The following is a 27865-nucleotide window of genomic DNA, read 5'->3' as shown; positions in this document are numbered from 1 at the left end:
CCTGCACCACTCCCATACCAACATGGAAAATAAACTTTGTCAGGAAATGAAACTGCATTTCCCTGCTGGAAATGTAAACCTCTATCCACATAAAAACACTGATAAGAGATAGCTTTAAGCTTTCGGGCTAATTGCATCACTGCTGTACCGCTGTACAGTTGTCCTAAAGTAATGAAAAAAAGGATTTCAATCTTAACAGATGTTACCAGGCACCACCTTACACATCTGTGCTAGCTCCACGGCTCTCAAGCCTATGACATGCAATAATTGATCTGCCTCTATTTATCTTTTCCCTTTGCACTTCACAACACTGCTACACTGCATTTTCTTGTTTCCACCCAGATATTTCCTGACAGGTTCCCAACCCTGAAATTACATTGCAATACAGAAAATCCCTAGCAGTGGGCCAAAAAAAACATTCATATGAACACCCACCATGTTAAAAACGATAAAAAGATCAAAACACTGTTCCTTAGCAAGAAGAAAAGCAGATAACACCTGAAATATTTTCACCTGGCCATTACGAAAATAGGTGTTGCCACCTGTAAGCTTCGGAAACAATTTGCAAGAGGCAGATGTACAAAGGATTGCAAATGGGAAACAAAAATATTTTTCATTTGGAATGCCTCTCCTCCATCCTCCCCCCCGCAAACTCTGTGTACCTAGAAACTCTGTTGTTATAGGAAGAATAGCAACACAGAGTGAGAGCAGGATTTAGCCACAGGAGAAGAGCTCCACCTGCCCCTGCTCCCCTGTGCCCGAAGGAGCAAGCTGACTGACCTGCTGCTCGTATCTCTGCTTGAGCTCTTCCAGTTGCCAGGAGAATTCTTTCGATTGCTTTTCCCGGAGCACTTTTGATCTGCTTAGATCTGCTTCAACTTTTTCCATCTACATGGTAAATAAAAAGTATTTATTTATTTTTAAAGGCATAGCATTCCAGCGTTTTCACAGTTGTTTGCAAACCATCAAAGACCTGAACAGAACCTGCTGAGAATAACAATAGTGTTATTTGTATGGAGTAAAGATGAATATTCCGTGAATACAGCATTATTAGTAACTTAAAGACACTTATGATGTCATTCTCTGATCACAAAGTGTAGGCTGTTTCTCACTTGACAGTAGTAAACATCCCATTAAAATTAACTGAATATTTTTCTGGACAAATGTAAGACTCAAATATATTTCATTTAAAAATACATTGCCTGTGGAAGTTCCAGAGAAGCAACGCGTGAGTCAGCGCACCAACTACACATTTAAAGTTTACATTAAATCAGTAAAATAACTTAAAAGGGAATTATTTGGCTGCAAGTAAAGTTCCCTGAAGATAGTCATCGCCTATGAATAATGAGTCCCAAGCATTCCAGCACACAGCATCAAGGAAGCAATTTTATAACCCAATTAACAAAGGCTTTTGTATCAAAAGCACAACTGTTAGCTGTGCATCAGGCATGTTTCCAGGGGAATATGTATACAGTGCTATGCTGCAGTGAATACTCATCAGCTATTTCAGATCCAGGTCCCAACACAAGCAGCAAATAAACCGCCTCCCTACATGCGACAGAAAGGAAAAGGAGTAGAGCTGTCAGGAGGACACTGCTGCCACACGTCCATCTGCTGCACAAAGAAGCAGAGCCTGAATTCCTGAACCACAAGCCAAAATTCTGTTTGGCCTAAGGGAGCACTGTGTCTTCAATAGATGTCTTTGCCAGTCGGTCTGGACATCACTTCTAAGCCAAATAAAGAGGAGAAAAGACAGCGGTCAGAGAGAGAGAAGAGTTTTCCTGGAAAATTCTGCAGCAAGAGAGGAAGGTGTAGGATGAGGAATTATTTGGGCAATGTAGGAAAAAAAACAGAACAAAATGGACCATTTTTCAGTAATCCTTGAACCTCACTACAATCTGCTATTAGGAAAAGGGGCCTCTGTGAATATTTTATGAAGATTTCTTTCACCTGCAAATTTGAGTTGCACCTCCATAGCCAGACTTCACTATGATCAATAAACATAGAAAAATAAAAGGTCTTGATCTTTTACTAAAGGAGTACTTTTCAAGAGAATGAAAACATTCTAAAACATGAGATAGTAAAAACATATGCAGAGATCCTCTAATGCTACAGGGCTTAATGATCCTCAATCAATAGCAAAGGTTTACATTTCCTACAAGTGCAAGGGAAGCTCCTGGTCATCATTTGCCAAGCCCAAGAAACACTTTTTCTTAGCTACTATCAGAAAGACTGCAGATCTGGCAGTTAAAAATGTACTACTCACCCACTGAGGGGCATCAGGTGGCTCTTAGTAATCAGAAACTCAACAAAATAGGAAGCAGATGGCAAAAAAAATCACTGAGCCAAATGAATGAATCAAATATTGATTACAAGAAGCAAAAATGCCACAGCCCATTCTCCATAAGTAACTTCACCGCACCACACACAGAAAAGATTTTAGAAGCCCAGCATTCCTAGTGCAGTTAAAAGCAGTGTTGCTATAGCTACTACAGATTTTGATTTGTAAGTAATACGTTCCACCTAACCACAAAAAAACAGCAGAGAATTTCCCACTATGTTCTAATCTAATAGGTGATTCTAAAGAGCAGGCACGTGCAGAAGAACGGGAAAGGACAAAGCTACAAAGACATCCCAGCACTGCTTCTTTCATCTTTGAACCTTGGTTCCTGTAAAACACTACTGCTCAGTTGTGAAGTACAGCTTACTGTTTCTATGAGGGACAAAATAACTCTACGGCAGATTGCTGGAGTACAGTAAATCTTGTTTTCAAAGCGTCCCAGAACACTTTCTCAGATGAAATTTACTGCACTTTTTAAATGACAATTGATTTTCTAAGTTATCCAAATTTACTGAAACTGTTATTTAACCCCTTTTCCATTTCTGTATCAGTAAAACAACTCTTCCCTATAAGACAGCTCTTCTCATTCAAAGGAATAGTAAAACAAACACTATTTCAGAGAGCTGCACTGATGCTTGGTAGTAGCAAACAATATCCTCAGAGATAGAGCTATTTATATACCAAATCTTTACATATACATTTTGGGCAGCTCTTCAGTAAGGGATGGGAGTGTAGCTTTGTGAGAGAGGCTTATTTTGTTTCTTTTTTGACAAAAACTTCACCACTGTCCCATACCATTGCCATCCTCAGAAAACCAGTACACCACCACATAGTGTCAACAACAAGGTTTGGTTGTGGTAAGTGAAGCTGGAAAACTGAGCATATGGACAGGTAGAATCACAAGCTTGAGATGCGTACAGGGATTTCAGTCACATGAACTAGTTAGGAAAATACTCTGTTTTCTCCCTTTTGATCACTTATTCCTTATTTCATTCACCACGCTGCATCTTTAAAACACAAGAGACACTGGCTGAACTATTGATATAAGGAATTTAAGGCACTAAAATCTCTATACATAAACTCTTGCTACTAAATTTCAGGGACAGAAAAATGGGTTTCACTGTTACCTGCCCATGAATGACAGCAGACACAATGGCTCTGCCCCTGTTTAGGCTCAAACTGATTACAGCACCTCATTAACAGAAGGCAGAATCGCTCCGAAAAGCATGGGAAGAGACACACAATTAAGTGGAAAAATTACGAACATTGTTCTGTAGGGGTGTATAAACTAACACTTTATAGAGTCACTCTTGAAGAATCCCTAATCAGTATCATAACTGCAGATACCTTTATAACAATGACAATTCTGGCTTTGTTAGAAAGATGAAACAACCGCTAACATCCCTTTTTGACTTGCTAGCAAAGACACTACATTGTGAGAGATTTTGATGTAGCACTATCAAGTGAAGCATGTTTCTGGCATTATAAGATCAGAATACGCTATCCTACTGAGACAGAGTTTCAGAAAGGCTGGCATTGTGACCTTCTCACCTGCTGTTTCATTTCAGCATAGACTTTTTCTGAGTTCAGCTCCACCTGCCGCTTAAACTCCTCCAGGGCAGCATCTGCCTGCTGGGCCTGCAGCCTCTGTACCTCTGTCACCCGAGTCAGCTGCTCCTCCTTCTCCCTAGAAAGTCACAGAAAATTTTCAGAGTTCAAGTATCAAATAAAAGAACAAGTGTGCTAGTGTAAAAGAAAGGCCTTTAACCCTATCAGTTTAAAATAGTATTCAGATTTCAATTTCCTGTCCCAGCTTCTGCCAAACTTCCCTTAGCAATACTTTGAAGAAGGGAATAGAAGTCTGCAGTTATTTTCACTTTCTCTTGTCAAATTCCATGAGCCTAAACATAGCATTCATAGCCTCTGACAATAGCTCCACCTTCAAAGTCCACACGGACGGGGATGGCTCACTACCTGGGTATAACCTCCTTCCTTTAAATCTTACCTTAAGAAGTGCATTGTCTCGATGGTATTTAAATGAACTGCTTTATGGCATGATTGCACTGCTCCATCAGAAACAAAAAACAATTATCCCAGAGCCATCTTTGCTCCGACAAGATTCAGGATTACTCACTGCTTGACATGTATCAAAATGCAAAGCAGCACAACACCCGACGTACAGTACCTTCTTAATATATTAGACACCCATAAAGCTGTAATATCCATCCAGCCTTTAAAGTAATGACACGTTAAATCTTTAAGCAAAGAGAGCTCGTATTAACAGCCTCTACTATTTGGCATATCAGCATTAAAACACAGACAGAAATTAGTTTGGGCTTGAGGCATCACAGCTTATCAATGGCAAAATATTCAATATTTTATGGACATACGTGCACACAGATATATACACCTTAAAAATGGCCACAGCCACCATACTGACACATCACAGAAGAAAATTCTGATTCAGTCGGGAAGCACGGATAACTCTGTTATCACAGGGCAGTGGAGCTGCCTGTGTCAAAACATGCAAACACAATGGTGCTATCAATGGACAGAGCTGGCTCCACCAGTGGTTTATAACAGAAGACACATTCAAATAGATCTGTGGCTGACATTTTCATTTTGCAGGTGGAGGAAGTACCTCATGATAAATTTCCCACTTTGACAGAAATTATTTCCATATAAAACAAAGAATCTGACACACAAGAGATGGAAAAGACCAGCTAATTCATCCAGCCTGTCACCTCGCCAGCACTGCACTGGCTGTTATAGCACTGAGCTTTTTACAAAGGTCAGGAAGCTGCCAATCCCAAACTTACAGCATTCACATCCTCTTCCGTGGTTTTCATACCAGCCTTTAACAATGGGACAAAGGAGGTAATCCTACATCTTTGCACAGTGCCCAACTGCAGGAGAGCCAGGGTAATTCTATTAGCAAGGCTATCAAAGAAATGCCACAAGCCCTATGTGAGCACTTTACTGTTTGCTACATTTTTCTCCATTACGCATATTTGAAGAAAATTGTTTGGTTTTGGTACCCTCCTTATGCCTAATTTATTCTGTTGTCTATAAAGAGACTGATACTTACGTTAAGAAAAAGAAAATACCTTTTTTACCTGACAGAAACTGGGCCAAGACAAAAACTCCCAGATCACATTCTCATTTTGGTGATTATTGCTAAGGATGCGTGTGTTTTTTTCTGCCTAAATTCAAATGGCACAAACGTAACTTATCACAATCATAAGTGCAATTATAAAAACCTTCAGACAGATCTCAGAAGGTAAGCAAGGTCCATGCGAGCTGATGCACTGATGCTACCTGCAGAGCCCTTGGCTTCATGGCTCCCCTGAAATGCACATAACTAGAACTATGCTGCTGAGCACAGAACTTCCCAAGGTTTTAGCTGCTGGAGACTGAGGTACAGTGAGCACATCATTACCTTCTCCCATAGCAAAATCTACAGCAATTCATGAGACTGAATACGAAGAGAACGAAGGACCTTCTGAGATTCATGTGGCTCAGCATCCTGCAAGAGCAGAGATGGGCAGCAGCTGAGCATTGCCCCAGAGGAAACAGAGGGGAATGCATCACCATCTCCCAGCAATCCTTCATTTGTTTATGAGCACAGCATAACACTTCTTCCTCCCCACAAAATACATCTAATACTTCCATCTCCACACAGAAAACAAAACCAAAGCTTATTCCAACACTGATTAACTGTCAAGAGGCACTGGAAGAACATTTTCAGCCCAGGCAGATGGAAATGCAACAGATTTAAACATAAAAGGAAAAGATGCCAGTCCTTGTGCTGCTAGCGAGCCTCCAGATGTACACATCTTCTTCCCAAGGAGTCCATTTTTATTTTGAAATATTACAAGATCAACTTTTCAGGATTGGATTTATGCACCTTCCTTTCAGTTAAGGACTTAATGCCATGAATAGATGTAACACCTCATTGTAACTAGGAACAATTCTTTGTGTTATTTTCTTTAGGATGGGGGAGCAAGTTCTACTTTCTGTGGGTGTAAGATTTGTACAGAAGCTGAGAAAACATGCACAACAATGGACTGCAGTTCACAAATATAAGAAAAGCTGCACTTTTTTCCCCAAGCCACTGACAATGTGCCTAGCATGAAGCACTACAATATTCACTTTGAAGACTTTTTCAGTTGGTTTAGTTGTGGGGCTGAATACAATACAATTACACCACTTAAATCCCCTAAAGCTGAGCTGGCTTGAATATGAAAATAGTGTGAATTTACTCTTTGTCCCCAATTTTAAAAGCATCAAATTCTTCTTGTTTCAGTGTATAGAAGATACGGCAACAGAATTAGCAATTTTGTACAGCACAGACCATCTCAGTGAAAGTGAACTATGAAGTCCAGAATTGCAGTTTCAGAAAGCAGCACTCTGAAGCTGACTGATAAATGGCAAATATAAACATCTTGAATACCTCTTCATGCTTAATCAGAAATATTTTCCTTGCTTCGTAAAGTGCCTTCCAAGAGGTAACAACTGAACGCAGTAAGACACTGCAGCACTGCAAGTTAATGAAACACAGGGCAAGGCAGTGATTTACATGAGAGGGTAAATAAATTCAAGATGTTCCAGCAAACGTAGCATGAACCAGCAGTATTATTTGCAGGGTCCTCCAGCCAAAAGGTTCTCACCAGGCCCTATAGAAAAGGGAAAGCTGACCACCAACAAACAAGGAGTGGGAGCAGCATCTCTCTCAGTCTTCAACAGATTTTAAAGTCTTAGATTGCATTAAGCACAAAAGAAGTACCCTGGAGCCACACGTGGACCAAGTTCCATATCCCACTGGCAAATCTGCACGCAAGCACCCTGGGCAGAGCTTAGAGGGCTTCTCAGTGATAGGAAAAAGTAATAGGTTGTGAAGAAAATCTCAATGTTCTAGAAGTTTAGAGGGATGGCATCTCATCAGACAACCTAAAACACAGAATCCTAAGCAGCAAAAATCAACTTTTATCATAGATACAGGAAATCTACATTGGTATCTTTTATGTACAAACACACGAGTACCTGTGCTGGATACAGACACTCCCACACTCAAACCTTACACAAGGCATCCTATCATCCCACTGTCTGACCTTGGAGCATCTCACCCTGCTCCAGGACTACACGAAGGCAGCACTTTACCAATATATAGCCAAATGCAAGATTCATGGCACTGCTACTCAGTCACACGTGATGACCATTAAATACACCACACAACACACCTGCTAGGCACGAAGACTATTTTAACCACATATATGATGTATTAAGGCCTAATGCACCACGTGTGTAGAAAGAAAAGGCTCCTGTTTTAGTTTGCTGCTACAGAAAAATGTTCTGAAACACTTTTCTGTTCTTTTACTGCTCATGCTCTACTATTTGTAACAGTGATAGTTTACTACCAGCTTCCTGTGTAAATTATATATTGGCCCTGCACACATCCATCTTAGCTGCAGTCTGTGCATCTTACAGCAGAGACAGTTATTACCAGCAAACAATGAGGAACAACAATGCTCTTACAGCAAGAGCACCCAAACATCTGGGATGTGTGCAGAACACTTCTTTCTGGTGTGGAGAGGAAGAAAGACAGTGTGAAGTCATTCAGGCGGAATGATAACTAAACCAAAGCCAGATCAAAGGAATGAAGAAGAAAGACTGAAATGTGAAGCTGAAATATTTATTGCCTTCAAAACATCATCCCTATCCTGTCCCTGGGCACTTTAATATTTCCAAGTTGTTAGAAAGCATTCTAACTTGTTTCATCATTTCAAAGAAAAAAAATATAAGGTAGAGAACAATTTAATCTTTCGCTCTCTGATTTTAAGCACAAGATGAGCTTGTCCTGATGAGAAGAAGTATGAATCCACTTATAAATTGTTTACATTTTGCATAATTTGAGATGTTAACATCAAAAAGCTGGTCTGCATTCCTTCAAGTAAGCTGTAATAATTGTGTTGTAAATATCAATCATTTTAAACCATATACTCACGTTTTAAATAAATCGCAAGATAACATTAACAAAATAAACCACTACTTAGAGTCATTAATGCATTTAGAGTAAATACTCCGTGTGTGTAATATCACACGTCAGTGAAATAGGAGGAATAATGCATTACATTCTAAATGAGCAGCTCACGAGTTTACCAGATATTGTTCAAACACAGCAATAATTATTATAACTATTTCTCATTATAATAATGACAGGGTAGTGCTGTGCTAGGTGCTACGCAAACAGAATAAAAACAGCAACTGCACAGTGATGAATGAGATGTGGGTGAAAAGCCTGGGTAAGCATTGTGAATGTGGCTGGAAAGGAAAGTGGTGTAACTTAGCTAAGCACTGCAGAAATCGTCCATGAGATTTAGATGCATCACATATGAAAGGGCCACAGAGGCTTGGTTATCCAAAACGGAGGATTAGGACATGGATTAATTGTGTGGCTTTCATGTGCTGAGACGTCAGGCAAACCTCAGTCAGTGCAACATGGAGGGGAGAATAGGAGAAGTGGGTGTAGATCACTGCTCAGATAAAAGGAGACAAGTCTGTAATTAAAAGGTGGACCAGTAACTCAACAGCTCAGATAAATAGATTTGTGAGATTACCCAAAGAAGAGGTACAGAAAAAGAAAAGATGGGGATCAGAGAACAGTGCTGTACCACAGAAGGCTGGAGTGGAATAAAATAAACCATCTCAAGGACAACCCATGGGAGAGAACATCTAAAAGAGGAGGAGAGCCAGGCAAGAAGAATCAAAGAACAGCAAGATGGCACGAGTGACAGTGCCAACAGTGGCTGGAAGTCAAAGACGATGAGGATTAAATAACAGTGCTAAGACTGCCTCCAATTTTTTCCATGACAGAATTTTAAGTGAAATATTTAGCTAATTACTTCAGTTTAAAGAATGCCAAATATATTATTTCAAGGACGCCTACAAGTTGGGTCAAAAAGCCCCTATTAGCAAAAAAAATCCCCACTACTCTTGTTGCTCTTCTCCCCTTAGACAATCACGACTACACCACCAAATACCATTTCTGCATGAGAAGGACTCAAAAAAAACCTAAGCCTATCAGAAGTGAGGAGATGCAAGCATCCAGCATTCATTCAGTCATTTTGTATATTAAGGCAATTATTTTTAGAGCTGTTATGTTTTAGGATGTTGTAATATCCATGTTGTAATAGACAACATAGTAACTCAATACCAAGGAGTGATGAGCACTTACACAGCTCATCAGTTACTTCTTCATGCCCACCAGTGTGGTGGACGTGGTTTTACATGTTATTTTTTCAATAGCAGCATGTTAGAAATGCTAACTGTCACTTCTTAGTGACGGTTGGCTCTGCTGTTGATGTAATTGAAGGAAAGCTGCACAAAGTAAGCAAAAAAAGTAAAAGTAGACTCAAGAGTACCAAATGTCATTGAAGTTTGCCTGGCAACAAGTAAAAAAGTAAAGAAGACATTCTTTGAACCAGACTCCCTTTGGCCAACCGAAGGCTCTTCATTTCAACAGTGTTTTGGGCACTGTAGCCTTGAAGTACACTGCACCAAATATAAAAGATCTGCTAATATCAAAGGGAAGCTTTTTTGGAATAGTAAGAGGATGATTCTGACCTTTGTCTTAAGCATTTATATATTCACTTACTGAGATCAAACTATAGCCCTTAACTATATTAATTATTACAATATCAGTTTCAGCAGAAACTACGCATGATAGCACCATGCACAGTTCATCTAATAAGGCAATACTTCTCCCTTCATACAGCTATATGTCATAGCAAAGCACTTCCTTAGTCAATATCATTAAAAGGATGTAATAGATCTATAATCATCTTAAGGGACATGAGTATATGCTGAGTATAGGCAAAAGCTGCAAATCAAGCCACTTTTTTTGGTCTAACTGGAGGCTTTTTTAAATACATATTTCATTATTGCCAGTGGGTCTCCAGAGAAACTGGTGAAAGAAAATGAAAGGCTGCAAATAGTTAATAGAACACCTTGGGTTTTCTTTTAAGTGAGACTATTAAATAAAGCTACCACATTTTTTTGTCCTCTGTTCATACTTTACATTGTGCCCCCTAGAGTGAGGGTTATGTCAGCATGTTCACTGGAGCTAAAGGAATGTTTACAATATGCTGGAAACTTTGACTGGCTCTAAAAGGTTTCAGATGCTCAAACAGGGCACCAAGTGGAGAACAGCTGGCTGTTTTTCCACTGATTCTTAGAGGGGAAAAAATAAAACACACACATACACACACACAAAAACAACCCAAGACCACAACCCTGTCTTAAAGAGTAGAACAGTCTCTAAACTGTTCAGCCACTTAGCATTATGCTGCTCCTAAATCACAAGCTCTGCCTTTCTCACCATACTGCGACTGTTGTAACCAGACAGCATGAAATATTTTTAATAAAAGCGAATGATGAACACAATGAACATGAGCATAAACTCTTAATAATGCTCTTTATTGCAACATTTGGAATTAAAGACAATGGCTTCTCGTATTTCTTTAATTATTTCCTGCTTTAAATAGTAATAGCTTTTCCATTCCTACAAGAATTTCTCCATACACAAATACTTTGTTTTCAAGGAAAAATTGAATTAACTGCAGGAAAATAACTACACTTAAGCAATTATCCTAAAAATATTAAGAACAAGCAGTTACTGAGAATCTGCATTCAACATAGAGCAGCAAAAAAGAAAACAGCCCTTACGGTTAAAGTTATCACTGCATTTATTTATCATCATATGGATGATTCTCATGCAGTTGTATTTTATTGTATGCAGTACTATTTGTCACATCCTCCTCTACAGGAAATCCAAGCAATGTACTCCCTATAATTGCATTTTAAAGAAGGACTTGTTTAAGATAAAGTGCTCAAAGGTGTGAGATTAAATCTCAAGATCCATCATAAATCACAACTGAATTAAAATAATATTTCAAATTCCAAATTTTTTTTTTTTTTAAACACTGTCCTGCACCATAATAGTAAATACACAATTATGCAACTGCAGCCTGCAAAACTACAAGCAATTAGATTCACTGCTACTTATTCCTTCTCCTCCTGCCACGTATCTTCAGGTTTTTATTTATTCTTGCCATTATCTGTTTTGGTTTTTGTTAGCTAAGATGCATTATGTACACCATCACTTTATCTCAGATTTATGTACCTTCATGTTTCTTATGTTATCCTTGTTATAACAACTTAGATAAAAGTGATATAAAGACTAAGGGAGTTTTGCAAGAGATTGCTGAAAGATTCTTGCATAAAACTTCCGGTGCTAAAATTTGGTGTTTTTGCATATAATTGCAGTGGGAATGCTGAGTCAGGCCTGAAGCAGCGATGGACCATCTGATAGGAAGGCAGGGCCAACCCAGGGAGCTCAGGTGCACGCATTGAGGCTGGGCGAGCAGAAGGGATGGAGCCAGCACTTCCCAGACCTTATTTAAGGGTTGGCAGTGGAGGCAAGAGGATCTCTTTGGAGATTTCTGCGTACCTGAGGCCTTCCAAAGGTAAGCAGCTTCTTCCCCTTATTTCCATGCCCATGGCTGTTGCATTTGAGCAAATCCTCACTTGCTGCAGCCTGGGACCTTGCTGCTCTGCTGTCATTGCTGCACTTCCATTGTGTTACAATTATGAACAAAGAGAGTCATTTAGACCAAACAACATCTGGACTTTCTCTTCACATATAAAAGAAAGCTATGCTATGAAAAACAAGTCATTGCAAAGCCATAGCTGTAGGAAAAAGTAGGAGAGATGCAGCATAAACATAAGATCTGTGTATATGTGTACGTATACTCTTATCCCCATATGTACTTGTGAATTCCTTTACTTTCTGTACTTCATTACATTTCTACTGCCACAATCCATCTTCATACCACGCCTTTGGTTGAAAAGGCTTGGAAACATTTTGCTCTGCCATCATAAACAAATCAGAAAATGTCTTAAAACTGTACTCACATAATTTAACAACCATTCTAAAAATACAAATCTGCTAATAGATAAGAGCAGCTCTGCTGGATTCAGGAGATTTTATCTCTTTTCCTCAGAACAGTCTTAAGCACGCTCAGATGAAAAGGAGCAGAGAAGAAACTGGCAACACCTCTCTTCTCCAGTGCTTATGTAAACAAACAATTTTATTGAGTGACTTTCAATAAACCAGCTGCTAAACATTTGCTCTGCATCTTCACCACTCACAAAGCTCTGAGCTTTGACTCCATAGGCAGGTTTAAAAAAAAAATGGTAAAGATTAAGAGGAAGAATGGTATGAAGCATTTAGCTGTATGTAGTGTCAACGTATTGCTTGTCACTTCAATGTTTGGTTGCAACACCTGCAACTGTCGATGTGACATTCCATCTAATGTGTCATAAGATCACTTTATAAAGCTCGTTTCCTTCCATTGTACTTCAGAACAGATCTTGAGAAAGCTGCGTTTCTGCAGCGTAGTGAAAATATTAATTCCCATACAAGAGATGCAAACTCAGAAGCATTAAATCAGATCCTGTGATTATTTTTAGTATGCGAGAATCATCACAAGCATTATTCCAAGAAACCAGCAGCAGGAAGGTCTGCACCTCCATGCAGGTGACAGGCACAGAGAGTTAGGAAGAAGGATAACGACCTCATCTCTCAGATACATTTATAATTTATTGTAAAGCTCCATCTTGATCTGGAGAAGCTTTATACATCCATGGAGCCATAAAGGTATGTGACCAAACAAAAGGGAATCGAGAGAAAACCTTTTCCCCTAAATAATTGCACAGATGCTTTCTACATAATATCTTGTTATTAAATAAATGCAGTTTAAATACTTTCCTTACAAAAAAATTGGAGCACTTCTTACAGCCATTTTTGCTATCAGGCAATGCCTCTGATGTGCATTAGTAAACAAAATATGAAATTTATACTTACAAGTCCCCACCAGTAATCATGAGTATTAAAACAATTCTTTTGCAAAACATTTGTCATAAACTTTGTAGACATCTATTCAGTATAAAACCTCTGGCATCATTTATTTAAAGTGAATTATACTTTTTTTTTCCTTTGCTTTCATTATTCATTTTGGTATGGGTAGTGTTGAAACTGCGATAGAACTCTGCTGTCATACCATGGGAAAGAATGAAACTAATAAGAATAATAAAATGCCTACCACTTCCCTTTCTTTGTGTTTGCAGCTGCGTAGCTGCTCAAGATAGAATCCTGTGGCCATTTCAGAATCAAAGTGCATACAGATCAAAGTAGCTCATGAGAAATCACTGATGCACCTACTAGGTTCAGAGCTGCAATTCCACAAGGCATCATTTCTACTGAAGACAGTGAACTGTATTTTCACCCATCTCAAGAAAGATGAGGTTGTTTTCTAAAGTTTTACTGTCTGCTTTAGCTCGTAATTACTTAATCAGTAAGTAGTCAAAGAAATACAGGAAAACAAAGCCTTTTCACATAAAGCATTTGATCTTGTGATTTCATCTAATAGCAAGAGACTTCTAAATATGCTTATTTCTGCAGCAGTTGAAAGAAATCTTCAGGAACAGCCATTTTTCTGACAAAAATCTTACTGCTTACTATATTTCTTGCACACAGACATGTTGTATATAAATGCATACAGACATATTGTTTAGAGAGAATCATAGAATGGTTTGGCTGAGAAAGGACTTTGAAGACCATCTTGTTCCAGGTCCCTGCCACGGGCAGGGTCACCTTCCACTTGATCAGGATGGCCAAAGCCTTGCCCAGTCTGACCTCCAGCACTTCCAGGGACAGGGCGCGTGCTGCTACTAAAGGTTTGGCTTCCAGAAGGTCAGCTTTGTTCCTCTATATCAGGCCTGCAGCAAGTCTGTTCCTGACATTCTCATGTACTGACACTTGTGTGATCAGAAATGTACAGATGCCAAAGCAGTGAATCATCTGTACCACACAGCAAGCCATTTACACTTGCAAGGTCTATGTTCTGTAGCTGCCTTCATTTGCAATAAAAGCTGATCAGACCATCAGGAATATTGCTTCTTATGCCAAAAATACATTCTAGTCATTTACTTCTAGCAATCCAGTCTCAATGGGAGAGAAGTGTCCGGATGTCCTTTTGGAGGAACTAAGAATGCTTTTGCTCCACAGTTGCAGTCTGAAAGAACTGGTCAAAAGACCAGGGTTACTCAAGGGCTACATGCTTATCAGGAAAATATTTTTTTATCTCTTGAAGCACAAATCAGCTCTGATGGTTCTTCCAACTTCTGATTCCATCCAAACAAAGACAAGAATGAAAGCTCATTTTTACTGATACTTTACAATACTAATTCCATTACTAACTTTAAAATTAACCCCAAACCACTGCTATAAAACAACAGTAGTATAGATGTTGGTAAAGAGCATGAGACCTCTGAAATTGAGATGTTTTCCCACAAGGCTGATCCATCCTCAGTTTTAGGCAAAAGGATCATTCACACAAAGCAAAAGGTTGGGACTGCTCTCTGCCATTACATTCTGAGCAACGTGGGCCTTGAAACATCACTAGTAACCTGGGCTCTTTCGTATCCTTACTCTAACCCAAACATTACACCTAAGCTTAATTACAATCAAGGAATATATAAAGTAAATTAGGACCTCTTCAGCTCTCTGCTGAGCTCCTCATTACAGTGCTGTTAACTAAAAAAGTTCAAAATCTACAGGCCACTAACCCACTTTACAAGTACTTGCCTAGAGGAGAGCACTACTGTGTTTACCCTGCAATAATGGCACCCAGGGGGGAATCAGTTCTCAGCAGGACTGAAAATTCATACTTACTGTATTAAACATAGTTAACATTAGTAACTGCAAGCTGACATGTAGTAGCATTAATTATCTTCCATTTGTAAGCTTCCACGGCTTACAAATAACATTATAAATGAATCATGTTAAAAGATTAAAAGATCAAATTTAATTGATGAACAATGTAATTTCTCTAAAGTTAAAAAGAAAGTGCAAAGAATTTAAAGATTAAATGCTAGTTGGCTTTAGTTTCTGTAGTGATTTAAAATATTCTCTGTTGATGCTAAATATCTACGAGATGATAAGAAGAAAGGAACACAAACTTCATACCTGCGACTTCCCAATGCCTCTGTGAGGTTAGATAAGATGCATCATCACATTTAACTGAGTAGTTTTCACAAAACTTGTCATTTGTTTTGGAATAATCTGTTATCCTTAGAAATTATTTCCAGAATTTTTATTTTAAACTGTATTGACATGTGGAAATAATATTTTACATAATCAGAAAGGGAAGAAGCATAACAAGAGATAATCTTGTCATACGTGCATCTGGTGTATGTAAACCACTCCTGCTCAGAGAATATCCAACTTGTTGCATCCAAATTAGTTTTGTGATGTACAAGGTTAGCAAGAGTGTTGTTCCACGTTAGGTAATGAAAAGCATCTCTGCTGTACCATTCCTCTGAATCCTGGTCAGATTTGAAAAATAACTACTTGACACAAAAACGTGTGGCATCAAAGGAGTAAAATCCACAACGGAGAAGTAATTTATGGCTTTCTGAATGACAAATACCACATACTAAGCAGAGGTTGAATATAATTTCTGAGATTAAAACCAAGACTGAAGTTTTTCCTCAGACTTGAGGAACATCTCATGGCTTCTCCTAAATCATAAATACCTTAAGAATCAAACAGGAGATGGCACAGTACACGGCACAGCAGACCAGTATTTATTGCATTGGGCTCTAATATACATTTTTCAAATTCATCTTCTCCAAAATGGGAATAGAACTCAGACCAACTATCAGAAGGCGGTTAGACAACACTAAGCATACACTTATTAAGTTTGACTGAAAAATCTACAGACGTTTCAACAATTATTTCAGATTCACTTACTTCAAAGTCTCCTCCAGCTTGTGAATTTTCTTCTGGGCATCCCCTCTTTCTTTATCAAGATCATTCTGGATGCTAAGAATCTACCATTTGAAAGAAAAAAAAAAAAAATCACATTTCAGGTAAAATAAAGCCTGATATAAAAATGTTATTTTAAATTCCAAAAACCATTTGTTTTACATATTTCTTTAGTATTGACACAGACAACTATCCATCTATCTTGTTATAAAGCAATACAGTCGCAACAAGCAGTGAATTAAATCCGACTCCTACCTCCCTAGCTCAGTAACCAGGAACAGATGTTTCCAAAGCATTTTTCAGATGAGGAAAGCTGCTTCAGCATTTAGCAACCTCCCTTAGTATGGTGCAAACCATAGGCTTTCACAATACCTTTTTCCACAGGCATATTAAGTGCAAGAACTTGCTTTACTTTTAGGATTGCTGAAGAAACATTGTCATGATGTGACTTACCAACCACATTTTTCTTTAAAGGAAGAGGAGCATAGGAATTTCCTTCTTATCTACAATCATTTGCAATGTTACATTTTATTAAGTTATTAAGACATTATTTGTTCTTATATTAAGTATGCTCGTAAGTGTAGGAAACATAATACTGAATTACAGGCTCACACCCAATGGAAGGTGCCATGAATTTTTTTCATAATAATGGTAATATGGAATTTCACTACTGTAAACAGTTCTACACAGGTGTTTACTGTCCAGAATCCTGACTACCTAGATCACGTCAAAGAGCCTCAATACTGATGGGACGTCCAGAGAGTCAAGAAGGTATTCCCAATCTTGGCTAAGTTACACACATATTTAAAAGCTGTCTCAAGAATGGCTCTCAGTAATAATCCATCACTGTTCTTACACTTAGTTGAATGTTTGGAAAACAAGTGGTAGATTATTTATAAAAAGCAGGTGTTTCCTTTGCTTGTAAAGCCATTTAGCCTAACGGGTTCCTGATTCAGCAGATAAGCACATTTAATCAAACAGTGACATTTAGGGTTACTACCTATTATTTGTTTGATGTTTAAATATCCTAGCAGGCAATAGCCACTGTAGACCAATAAAGATTATTAGATAATGGGTATGTACTTAAGTGAACAGATTTCATCAGAGACTTCATGATTCCTCTACTTAAAGGCAAGCTTGGTTTTAGTGCTTTATGGGCCAATCTATAGCATTTTATGGTTTTATACCATACCCACATTTTAAGATGTCAATAGTTAAGACAGACTCAAAAATAATGAAAAAAATTATAGTAAAGAGCACTGACAGTACTGTACCCTCTAAGCTGAAGTGAACTGCCCTCAAAAGGAGTTAAATGGCATGCATTCCTTTTTCAAAACACTGCTGCTGTACATGTTTATTACCTGCTTTTCATATACAGTCTCCAAGCGAAGCTTGTCTTGTTGAAGTTTATGGTCTTGATCCTGCAAATGAAGAAGTGTACTTCTCATCAAATGAAAGAAAGCTATGATGTTATTTCATTTCAAAGCAATCCTTAAACACACCCAGAATATTCATAAGTGTTAAAATCCTCTTTATATCATCACTAAGCAATACTGTAAGATTGACTTGTAGCCTTTATTTTAAGTTACGGAAAAGACACTGCTATATTCAGTATTTCATTAGCTTAAAAGGGCATCCGAAAAGACTTAAGATTGCAGGTCTAGATCCTTGTCCATAAATTCAAGATGCAAGGAGTATCTTAAACTGTAACTCACGGAATCTCTCTGATGTACAAAAAACCCAACAACCAACAGCAAAAACATCCACAGCAAAACCATCTCAAAAGGCACCATTCCAAGTGATGAAGAGAAAAAGTAACTTGCTCTCCTGAGCTACTAAAATGTTGGGGTTTTTTTTGTACTGCAGTAAAATAAAAAATAGAGGAAGAATAGATGCCAAAACTTGAACAAGATTGATACACAGTACAGGCATGGAACTCAACCTGAAATAGAAGGATTAATCAGTGTCTGCTGGAAGATAAAAATTGAGCTGAACTGTTAGAAAGCAACAAGAAAAAGTTTTTCTTAATCAGCACAACTGTATTCTTTGACATGTTCATAGTGCATTGATACATGCTTATGGTGTTATATCATGCTGAAGTGAAGGTAAAGTCACAAAGGTCCTATGAAAATTCTGCTCTTTTCCATAAAAATGTGACAAGAGATGACTCTATGGAAAAGTTTACACCCCCTTTATCTATATGATAAAATACGTGAGGATGCATATTGTATAACGAGTATTTTGGTACAGCTATCTAAATATTCAGATTAGTGCAAAAACACAGAAGGAGCTTGTCATTCTGAGTGAGAAGTTCAGTGCTCACCCTCAGTTGCTGCTCTCTTTGATGTTCTGAAGCTTGTAACTGTTGTTTTAATAGACACACACTATGCTGTAACTCCTCAATCACATCAGATGCCTGCAAGGATTTAACAGAAGAAAGGATTTTTGTTTTGTGTTCCCATTAGCTCTACAGATGCATCTTTTTGCCATTTTTAAGTCACTTTTCAAAGCTGCCTAGAAAAAGTAGTGTAAGTTTGCAACTTCAGATACTTTATATTCGTCCCTCTGGTGAACTCATCAATGCATAGATAACCACAAGTAACAACTAAGACTAAAGCAACTAAGTTGATCAACTAAAGCAACTAAGTTGATCAACTAAAGCAACTAAGTTGATCAACTAAAGCAACTAAGTTGATTTTGCATCAACTCGGTACCAACAGTTAAAAGAAAGACAAATCTTGCAAATTAAATGATCAGTGCATCATCAAGGCTCCCAGAATTCCATAAAAGAAAAAAAGACTTCATTTATCTTGTTGTTCCAAAGACTATTGGATTCAGTCGAAAGATTTTCTATTTATTTCATATCATCAATAGAATAAATGCCATGTACTACATATGCACACTGGTAGACATCAGCCCAATAGATGTTTTTATGTAAACAGATTGATTACATTTTGGGCAGGATATATATTCCCAAAATTCTAGAATATCTTCTTAAATACATAAATATTTAAACATAATGTTCCATATTAAAGAAACCCACAAGACACTTTATTACTGGAAATAAATATTTTCCCTCAACATCCCTTTGAGGACAACTTACTGAAGAGGCCCTATAAGAGCTCTGGGTCTTTAAGTGTGTGGAGATCATCTGGCATTCAGAATTTTTTCATAAGTACAAGGAAAACCAGCATACTGATTGCACCTTACCTGTATCAGCTATAGAAATATCACTTGTACATACATCCCAGAATTGTCATCTTCAGTCATTTCAGTCAAATTTGGGAATGAAAAATAAACCACTTTAAGTTTTATACTTATGCACATGAGTAACTTCTGCAACTGAACATTTCTTGGATTTATTCACATGCGTTTTATTTATACTGAGGAGACCAAAAATAAACAACATTTAAATGGAATATGCATGAAAATGTACCTTAGCTGTAGAGAGAGCATGCTCCTGCTTCATAACATTTATATCAACATCATATTTACTTTGTAGTTGCTGAATGCTCTCCTCATATTCCTGCACAATACGGTCCTTGCCTTCCAGAAACAACTTGTGCCTGTAAGTAGTAAGCAAACAAAATATGAAAACTGCTTTCGTGCTTTGGCATTTTACATGCTCAGCATCAGTTTTTACAGCGTTTTCAAGTTGGACTGTACCACGTGCTCCTTGTAAGAGAATGAAAAGCTTATAAATAATGAAAATGCAATACTTAAAGCAGTCATTTGGGCCAGCTTCAAAATGAGTTTCTTATGCATCAATTAATAGATTTTTTTTTTAATGACATTTTACTAATGCAAATGACCATCCACTGAGTAATTAACTGAAAACAACTACAGTTTGCTTTTGGAGGTCCCCTATTCTACAAAGTTAAAAACAGCAACTGCTACTTAATTACCTTGCCTTCATTTCCTGAAGTTCAGAGCATACTGCCTGGTAACATTGTTCTGCTTCGGTCTTTTCCTGGGATAACTTCTGACGCTGTAAATTACTGTTTTCAGCCTCAACCATCAACTGTTGCACTCGAGCCTCCAGATTTTTGACCGTCTGGTTCTGAAAGAACAGACCATTGTAAGAAACACCAGAATAAATCAGTGTATAACCCTGTTGTTATCCAATAGCCTTAAGCAACAACGTTCCTTGGTGAGCAGAGACACAAGGGTTAAAACAGCAAAGCTATCATCAATTATGATAGTAAATTCTATGCTGTATATGCATACCAAAAAACCCACCAAAGTAATAACTAAAAAGAGTAGTGTCCTCTCCATTATACGTAACAGTATGTACAACCAATTTCTAAGGTACAAATCTTTTAAAAGAGGAGTTAAGATACAGCAACAAGTACAGATACTGAGGAAATAAGGGTGACTATAATACATACGATGCATGAACATGCAAACTTTAGCTGAGTTTTATGTAGTCAAGCATCAGGGAGGTGCTGGAGTAGGTGCTGCACTGAATTATGTAGTTTAGAGTGGCCGCAGGCAGGGGTTGATGGTTGGATGAGATGATCTTACCAGTCTTTCCAACCTTAATGATTCTATATTTGTTTAATTACAGTGAATGTTCTCCAATAAACCACAAATATCTTCCCCCCTTAATATAAACAGTTCTAAAGATGAGCAGTTAGTTTCTGGTTACTTGCCCCTTCTACTCAACTACTTCCCACTCTTCCCTAAACTTATGTTGATCTGCACGGAAATGACTGAAGAATTCCACAGGAGGCTGGAGTCATAAAACAAGACACAGCTGCCCTCCAGGATGTACATATTGTTATTTCTGTATTAACAAAGGTCTGAATATGGGGAAATTGAAATGTATTTTCACTCTTTGCCGAAGTAAAATGAAAAAACCTCCAACATCTGCCCTCAGAAGTGAGTGCTCCAGCTGCCGTATAACATCTACGTGAGCCTGTAGCAATGCAAGAACCTCATCCAGTCAGAGCGGTCAGCTGAACTTTGGCGAGAGACTTAAGATATTTTTTCTGAATAGGACAGACAGTTCTTCCATCAGGATAAAGCCAGCTCAGCCTGGTGCCATTTTGGTTGGTTGTTTCTTTTCAGTCAGTCACACAGATACGCTGCCAAACATCCCAACTCCTCCCTGTGGCCTCACCCTCAGGAAGTTGATATTTATACTTGCTTAATGCACAGAATCCCACTTTATGAGCTACGTTGCTCAGCCAATTTCACTTGCTAACAGCACTGGCGTCCTTGACAATGTAAAACTCTGAAGAAACCCCTGAAATACCAAAGAAATAAAAAAAAGAAAAGAAAAAGAAAAGAACACAACCAAAAGAGAGAGAAAAAGAAACCTAATTTCCAGTGACAGGGTAGTCTTTCATCTTAAGCCCTGCCTTGAACTCTACCTCGTTTAATTATTAAATCAGAAGCTGCTCAGCAAGATCTGTCTAGTTTTGATGGTTCTTAAATTCAATCCTGCTGACAGACTGTGTCCATTTTTCTATGTATTTACTGTTACCTATGACATGATCTGAATACTAATTTTTAAATTCAACATTCATTAATAAGGGAATAAAGTTTTTTGACATTGTCCTTTCACTCATTCAGCACTGATAAAAAGAGCAGCACGCTTTCTAGGATTCTTGGTAATATTTTGCTTTCTACTTTGCTTACACATTGAATTATTTCATCTGTCATATTCAATTCCTTGGATTTTCTCTTTCCACAACACAGACTTCCACTTAAATCAAGTGTGTCCATGTAATTCTGCAGTCAGGGAAGAACTTGTTTCTATTTGTCAAACTGATGGTCTTCACAAATGGGTTTTTGCCTATAAAAACATCACTTAGACTCACAGTGAAAGGAATGGGAATAAAAGTAATAACAGATCTTTAGGTAAGCAAAAGATAAAACTGATATCCAAAATCAAGAAACACTAGAAAAGGTATCTCAGAAGGATACATGGAATTCAATATTGATCTTGCATTTTCAAAACAAGATAGACTTGAAACCTTTCTAATCAATGCCTGTGTTCAGCAGTCTCTTTCCACGTCAGACAAAAACTGAGGGAAAAAGTATACAGAAGGTAACTCAACAATACGGCCTGGGGGTGATGATGCCTTCCTACAAATTGTTGTATAATTTACATAATTACAAACCTCGTATGCTGGAACAAGACCCATTTGAAAGGCTTGGCATAGGATTACACTTCCCTGGAGAGTAAAGTTGAGGCTGATGATTAAATCTCCCCCCACCATCTTACCATCATTCACCAGCAGACATTTATCTATCACACCAATATGACTGATACAATACACTTTTTAAAGCTAAACTAAGATCAAAAAGATCGAGACACATGATTAAACAGTGTTTCCAGACTGCTGTTAGACTGCTCATAGAGTTTTATAGACAGTTAAAAAAAAAAATGCAGAAAGCTCCAAGATACACTTGCTGCTGTGACACATTTACAGAAAGCTTACAGTTGACTCTATTTGTTCCATATAATCCTCCTCCATTTTGCTCAGACGAGCATTGGTGACCTCAAGCAGGTCCTTCATGTCTTCTGCATGCTTCTTCCTAATACTGAACTTCTCCTTTTCCATTTCGGCCACAGCATTGTGAAGCTGCATCACAAAAAAGAATTATCAAATAATAAATTGCATAAGAACTTGCACTTATAAATATTCTATTACCATAATATACCAACAGAACATCTGACACGTGAAGGCTACGTTTCTGTCCCCTGTAACATAACCATATCACTCTCTATAAAAAGGTCTACTGTTACCCCTTCATAGCATTGTTTACAGATATTTAAAAACAAAACATTTATTGTATTTCCATCATGCTTCACACTACCATCTTTTATAAGGTAAATGCTTCAATTTAGCTTCTATAGCTTCATTAAATTGGAATTTATATTAGCACCTTAATTAGCCTTCTCAATATATGATTGCATCACTGATGGCAGCTACAATTGCTGTGTAACTACAGCAAGTGGGATGATCTCAGACTGAAAATAATGCTTCTCTAAAATGAAACGCTGAAGCGTCGAGGTTTTAAGCACAAAGGACAAGATTTACCATTTTTCTTTCAGAAGACAAACATTCAAACTAATGCCCTTCTAAGTGCAAGAGCTGCAAAAAAAAAAAAAAGCGAACCAAAACAAAAAATAAAGCAGCACTGTTCATCTTCAAGGTCACTCTGCCCTGCTTGTGACCCTCCCACTTCTGAGAAGGGTAAACAAGACAAACACTGACAATAACCTGGGCAAAGGTGAAGCTCTACTGCAGCGAACACGCTTTTCTTTGCCTTGCTGCTGCCTTGAGCCTAACAGTACATACAAATATCTTGAAGAATTCATGACCCAACGCAAAAGTACTAGGTTCAAAGGAATTGTGGTGACAGCAGGTAGGAGCAGGTTTACTGAGATTAAAATTCCATGCCAGGTCAACCAGAAATAAACACTTCCCTAAAACATCCCAAGGCTCACCAAGGGGGCCAGGTGGAGCAGGGATCAAATTGTAGAACGACCAGCAGGTGGGGGCAGGAGGCAGGGGGTGGGCAAAAGTTGGCAAGAAGGGCCTTGAGAGATTAGTCTAGACATAAATAAAATCAACCCAGGAAAGTATCTCTAAGAATAACATATTCTATTCTCTCTATATTTTTTTAAAGCAACAAAATGTATTCTCACAGATGTACATTTTTATTTTGAAGCATTATTCATTACCCTTTTCTCCCACTCATTGTTCAAAGACTCAGTGCTTTTCTCGCACATCTTCTTTAACTCTACAATCTGCTTTTCCATTGCTTCTCTGATGACTTGTGACTCACGGAGTAGGGTCTGAACTGTCAAAAATAGGAAAATAAACAACCATTCAAGGGAGATCCTTGGGATTTTTCCACTGTTGGCATCAGATACAACCAGATTACAACAATTTTCAATTGACCTGGCTTTGCTCATGTTATTCTGCTGTTAAAAATACTTAATACACATAATTTACAACTTAGCACTTAAATCCTATGTCACTAAAATACAAGTACAAGTACAAGGTGTTCTCTACTATATTTAGAAAATATTTCAGTGAGGTTTTCTAACTCCAGCAGTGAAGAAACATCAAAAAGAATCCACGGAATCTAAAGAAAACAGGCATTTTTAATCTGATTTTGTGTGCACCCAGAAAGAGGTTCTCACATGGGCTGAAAGACCAAACTACTCAAATTGCAACTGGTTGCACCAAGAACACAGAGACTGATGCTTGTGGCAAACAAAGCAGGAACACATGCTTTTCAGAAATGACTGATGATTTTCAGTGTTTGACAAGAGTGCAGGTGACTCCAATGTAACCCACTGCAGCTGAGGACAGCTACCAGCAGCACTGGATTGCCAGCAGGACAATTCACTCTGTAGGGAGCAGGTAAATGCTCCCTTCATGGCTCCCTCTCCCTTTCTGCGCCTAGTTTACCAAACATATGTATTATTTTACATTGTGGTTCCATCCACAGCACAAATGCACTCCAAGGAATTCTAGAAAAAAGTAATATTAAGAAACTGCTGACAAGCCACAATCAGATGGGCCAAATTTCATACTTACAACGCATTCAAGACTACTACTGATGTCTGAAATCTCTTGCCACAATAGACCAAAATAAACAACACATTGTGGTTTGATTAAAATGTACTGAATGTATAAATAAATTAACCTTGAACCAGAGATTCCAAAAATTTGGAAGAAGTGGTCAAAATACTTCAGTATCAAAGAAATTTTTTTTTCAGTGGCACTTATAAAAGGCTGAGTATTAAACATAAGATCACACTGTCTCTTGGAAAATTTGGTTTGGCAGCTAGACAACTAGCAAAGGCAACCACACAAGCCTCAAGTCTAAAGGAAAAACAAGTGCAAGACCTGCAAACAAAGAGGGAAAGTATGTTTGTACCTAGAAGGGACACAAACGCTCACGGTCACAAAGAGGATGTAGTATAAAATCACCATGCAAAATAAATAAATAAAAACCAACCACAGAGAAAAAAAAAATCACCTTTCTTCTCCAGTTTTCTAATTGTCTCCTCGGCTTCATTTTGTTTGGATTTGTGGAGGGATTTCAGCAACTCTATTTCATCATTCTTCCGATCCAAAATCTGCAGTGAAGATTCACAGCACTGTAACAAACTTCTGAAAGCATGAAGCCACAGCCAGTGCATAGAGTAATGTACACCGATACCTGTCAAAGGAACTGCCTTTAAGATACGCTTAGATATTGCAGGGCAAGCAATGAAATACGTAATTCTCATAGCTGAAACTGCCAAGCCATAAACAAAGGACTGGTTTAGATAAAAGCAGGCACTAGAGCAGATTTAAAAGGACTTTCATGTTTTAGAGGCATCTTTTTGTGTTTTCTTTTATATTTGGGCAAATCCAGTGTTGCAATTACAAGACAAAAATTCAGCTAGTGTTCTAGAAGAATTTGGAAGTTTCCCAGTGCGACCACTGCAAATAGAAATGATTTATTTTTAAAATCTGTACTGACTAATAGTACTTACAAGCATTAAAATGCCCAGCAAAAACTCAAAATTCTCATTCAAAATGCTTGAATCCCTGATGAACTTCATTAGACTCTCACAAACAATTGCTCTCAGCGCAGTCACAGACCAAGTCCACCAAGTGGAACCACTTTACATTTCTGTACATGGTGATTTTGGAAAAAAGTTTGAATGGTTGCACGCTTTGAGATACCATTTTAATTGAAACTTCACGTTTAAGACAAACAATAAAGCCACAGAAATTTTATAGCAGTGCCCCAAATCTCTCAAACAGGAGCTTTCATCTTAAAACAATATTATTCCATCTGCATTAAATGGTTTGTGTCTTTAAAGATTAATACGACACTATTTAACCTTTTCTGAAACACCCAATATTATTAAACAACTTCAAAAGATGGAATTCCAACATTAGTTAGAAAAGGATGACAACTCAAGGGATGAGAAAGCATTTCAACTATTTCTTATTCTCACAAAGCTGTTTCCTTTATTCTCTCATCTTTGCTAGCCAGTTCTGCTTGCAGACATGGAGAACAGATGAGCCAAAAACGCACCTGACCAAATATTCACATCCTTTCAGGAGGCTTTGATGTGTCACAGTGTTGTGTCAACTCACTTCCTCCCGGTCTGTGACTCAGACTTAAGAAACAAAACTGAGATATTCAGGAACATAGAGCTGAAAGTAGGGTAAGTCATGGTGCTCCTGTGCGCTTGGCTCCCATTGCGCTGCTGGATCAGAGCCTCCAGAAGGCACTCAGTGACTCAGTCTGACTCCATGCATTTACAAGGTAGTGTTAAAGGTAACATTGCTGTCTTTGACAGTACTTTTTTTTAAGCTTCCCCAAAGGTGGTGTCGTGCAATACAGTAAAGACAAATTTAACCTAAGCTGAGGGATGTGTATCTGGCAGCATTTTATTGCTGAGAAGAGTTAAAAGGAACATGCAGCTTTAATGATGCAATAACATAGATGAAGACTGTTTACAGACCAGCCTACACTTTAAGCACTTCTGCTGTTATTGGTAGGAACATGTGATGAACATTCATATTACTCTACTGTTCTTTGGGGTTTCAGCCATAAAAAATAAATTCCTTTACATATTTTTCTGCACCATTTCCCACAAGTACCTTCTATTTAAAAGAAACATTACAAGTTGATCATTTCACCAGAATACGAATCTGTTGAGGCTGTGAGGCTCCTAACATGGGTTGTCTTGTTTAATTATTAAGTAAAAACAGACCCCATCTTGTATTTTCATCTACAAGTATTCTCCACTTCCCAAGTTCACCTTATAATATTCCACATTCATATCAGCTTCTGCAAACTGTTACCTACAATCTTAACTTAAAGGAAAACTTAGAGTTGTGATTATTGTAAGTACAATTGTGAGCAATTTATGACAATTAAGTTGTCTATTATTTTGTCCTAGATATCATTCCTGGAAAGAAACAACACTCCTTACCTTTTGAACATTAGAATCATGCTTCTGCTGTAATTGAAGTCTTTCTTCATGAAATTTACCTTCCATCATTTTCATTTTCATGTCTAGCTTTAAAAATACAATAGAACCAATAAACAACTTCATTAAAATAAAGAATAAAATCAGTGACCTTTGCATAACCTTTAAATAATTCACTGGTGTCTTTCAGCAGGCCATGGGAAGTCCCTAACAAATATCTGCTATGAAAAATAATCAATATTCAGTTTTCCAGCATTTTCTTGTTTATCTGATAAAGCCATTACAGAAGGCCTCAACCTAAAATATTTATTTAGAAAATGAATTGGTAAGATGTTTTCATTGGCAATAAAAACAACCGCTATTGCCCAAAAAAGCTATCATCTTTTATCTAAATAAACACTTCAGAATGAAGCTTTTCATATTTATGTTAATACACCAAGTATGGGAAGCGTGCCTTCACCATGTAGGCAGGTGTTACATTTACACAAAGAACATCCCCTGGCCCAGATGCACGTTTATTTTTGTTTGTTTTCTATTATTCAGAGATCTCTCATTATAAACACATTTCCTTTTTAAGGTTACTTGTAACAGGACCAAGATTGCTGCTGAATTTGATTGTTCAAATCCATTTCCTGCGGCTGCTTGCATTTGTTCAAAGCTGGGTACTCAC

General features: G+C 37.9%; 1 protein-coding gene across 1 annotated transcript in view; it reads right to left on the bottom strand.

The window, feature by feature from the left end:
• Positions 1-27865, bottom strand: part of CEP112 (centrosomal protein 112) — a gene marked incomplete at both ends in the record, with an annotated part of 145394 nt that overhangs the window by 93500 nt on the left and 24029 nt on the right. The window contains 11 exons of the mRNA XM_079544254.1: positions 781-888; positions 3893-4028; positions 16215-16294; positions 17591-17650; positions 18553-18645; positions 19666-19795; positions 20135-20289; positions 22679-22822; positions 23929-24047; positions 25239-25338; positions 27199-27285. Of these exons, the coding sequence (XP_079400380.1) occupies positions 781-888; positions 3893-4028; positions 16215-16294; positions 17591-17650; positions 18553-18645; positions 19666-19795; positions 20135-20289; positions 22679-22822; positions 23929-24047; positions 25239-25338; positions 27199-27285 (1212 nt within the window). The remainder of the gene's footprint in view (positions 1-780; positions 889-3892; positions 4029-16214; positions 16295-17590; positions 17651-18552; positions 18646-19665; positions 19796-20134; positions 20290-22678; positions 22823-23928; positions 24048-25238; positions 25339-27198; positions 27286-27865) is intronic.

This window comes from Tetrao urogallus (assembly GCF_951394365.1).
Source record: "Tetrao urogallus genome assembly, chromosome: 18".
NCBI lineage: Eukaryota > Metazoa > Chordata > Aves > Galliformes > Phasianidae > Tetrao > Tetrao urogallus.
Note: the sequence above shows the minus strand (reverse complement) of the source record. Positions and strands in the feature narration are given on the sequence as shown.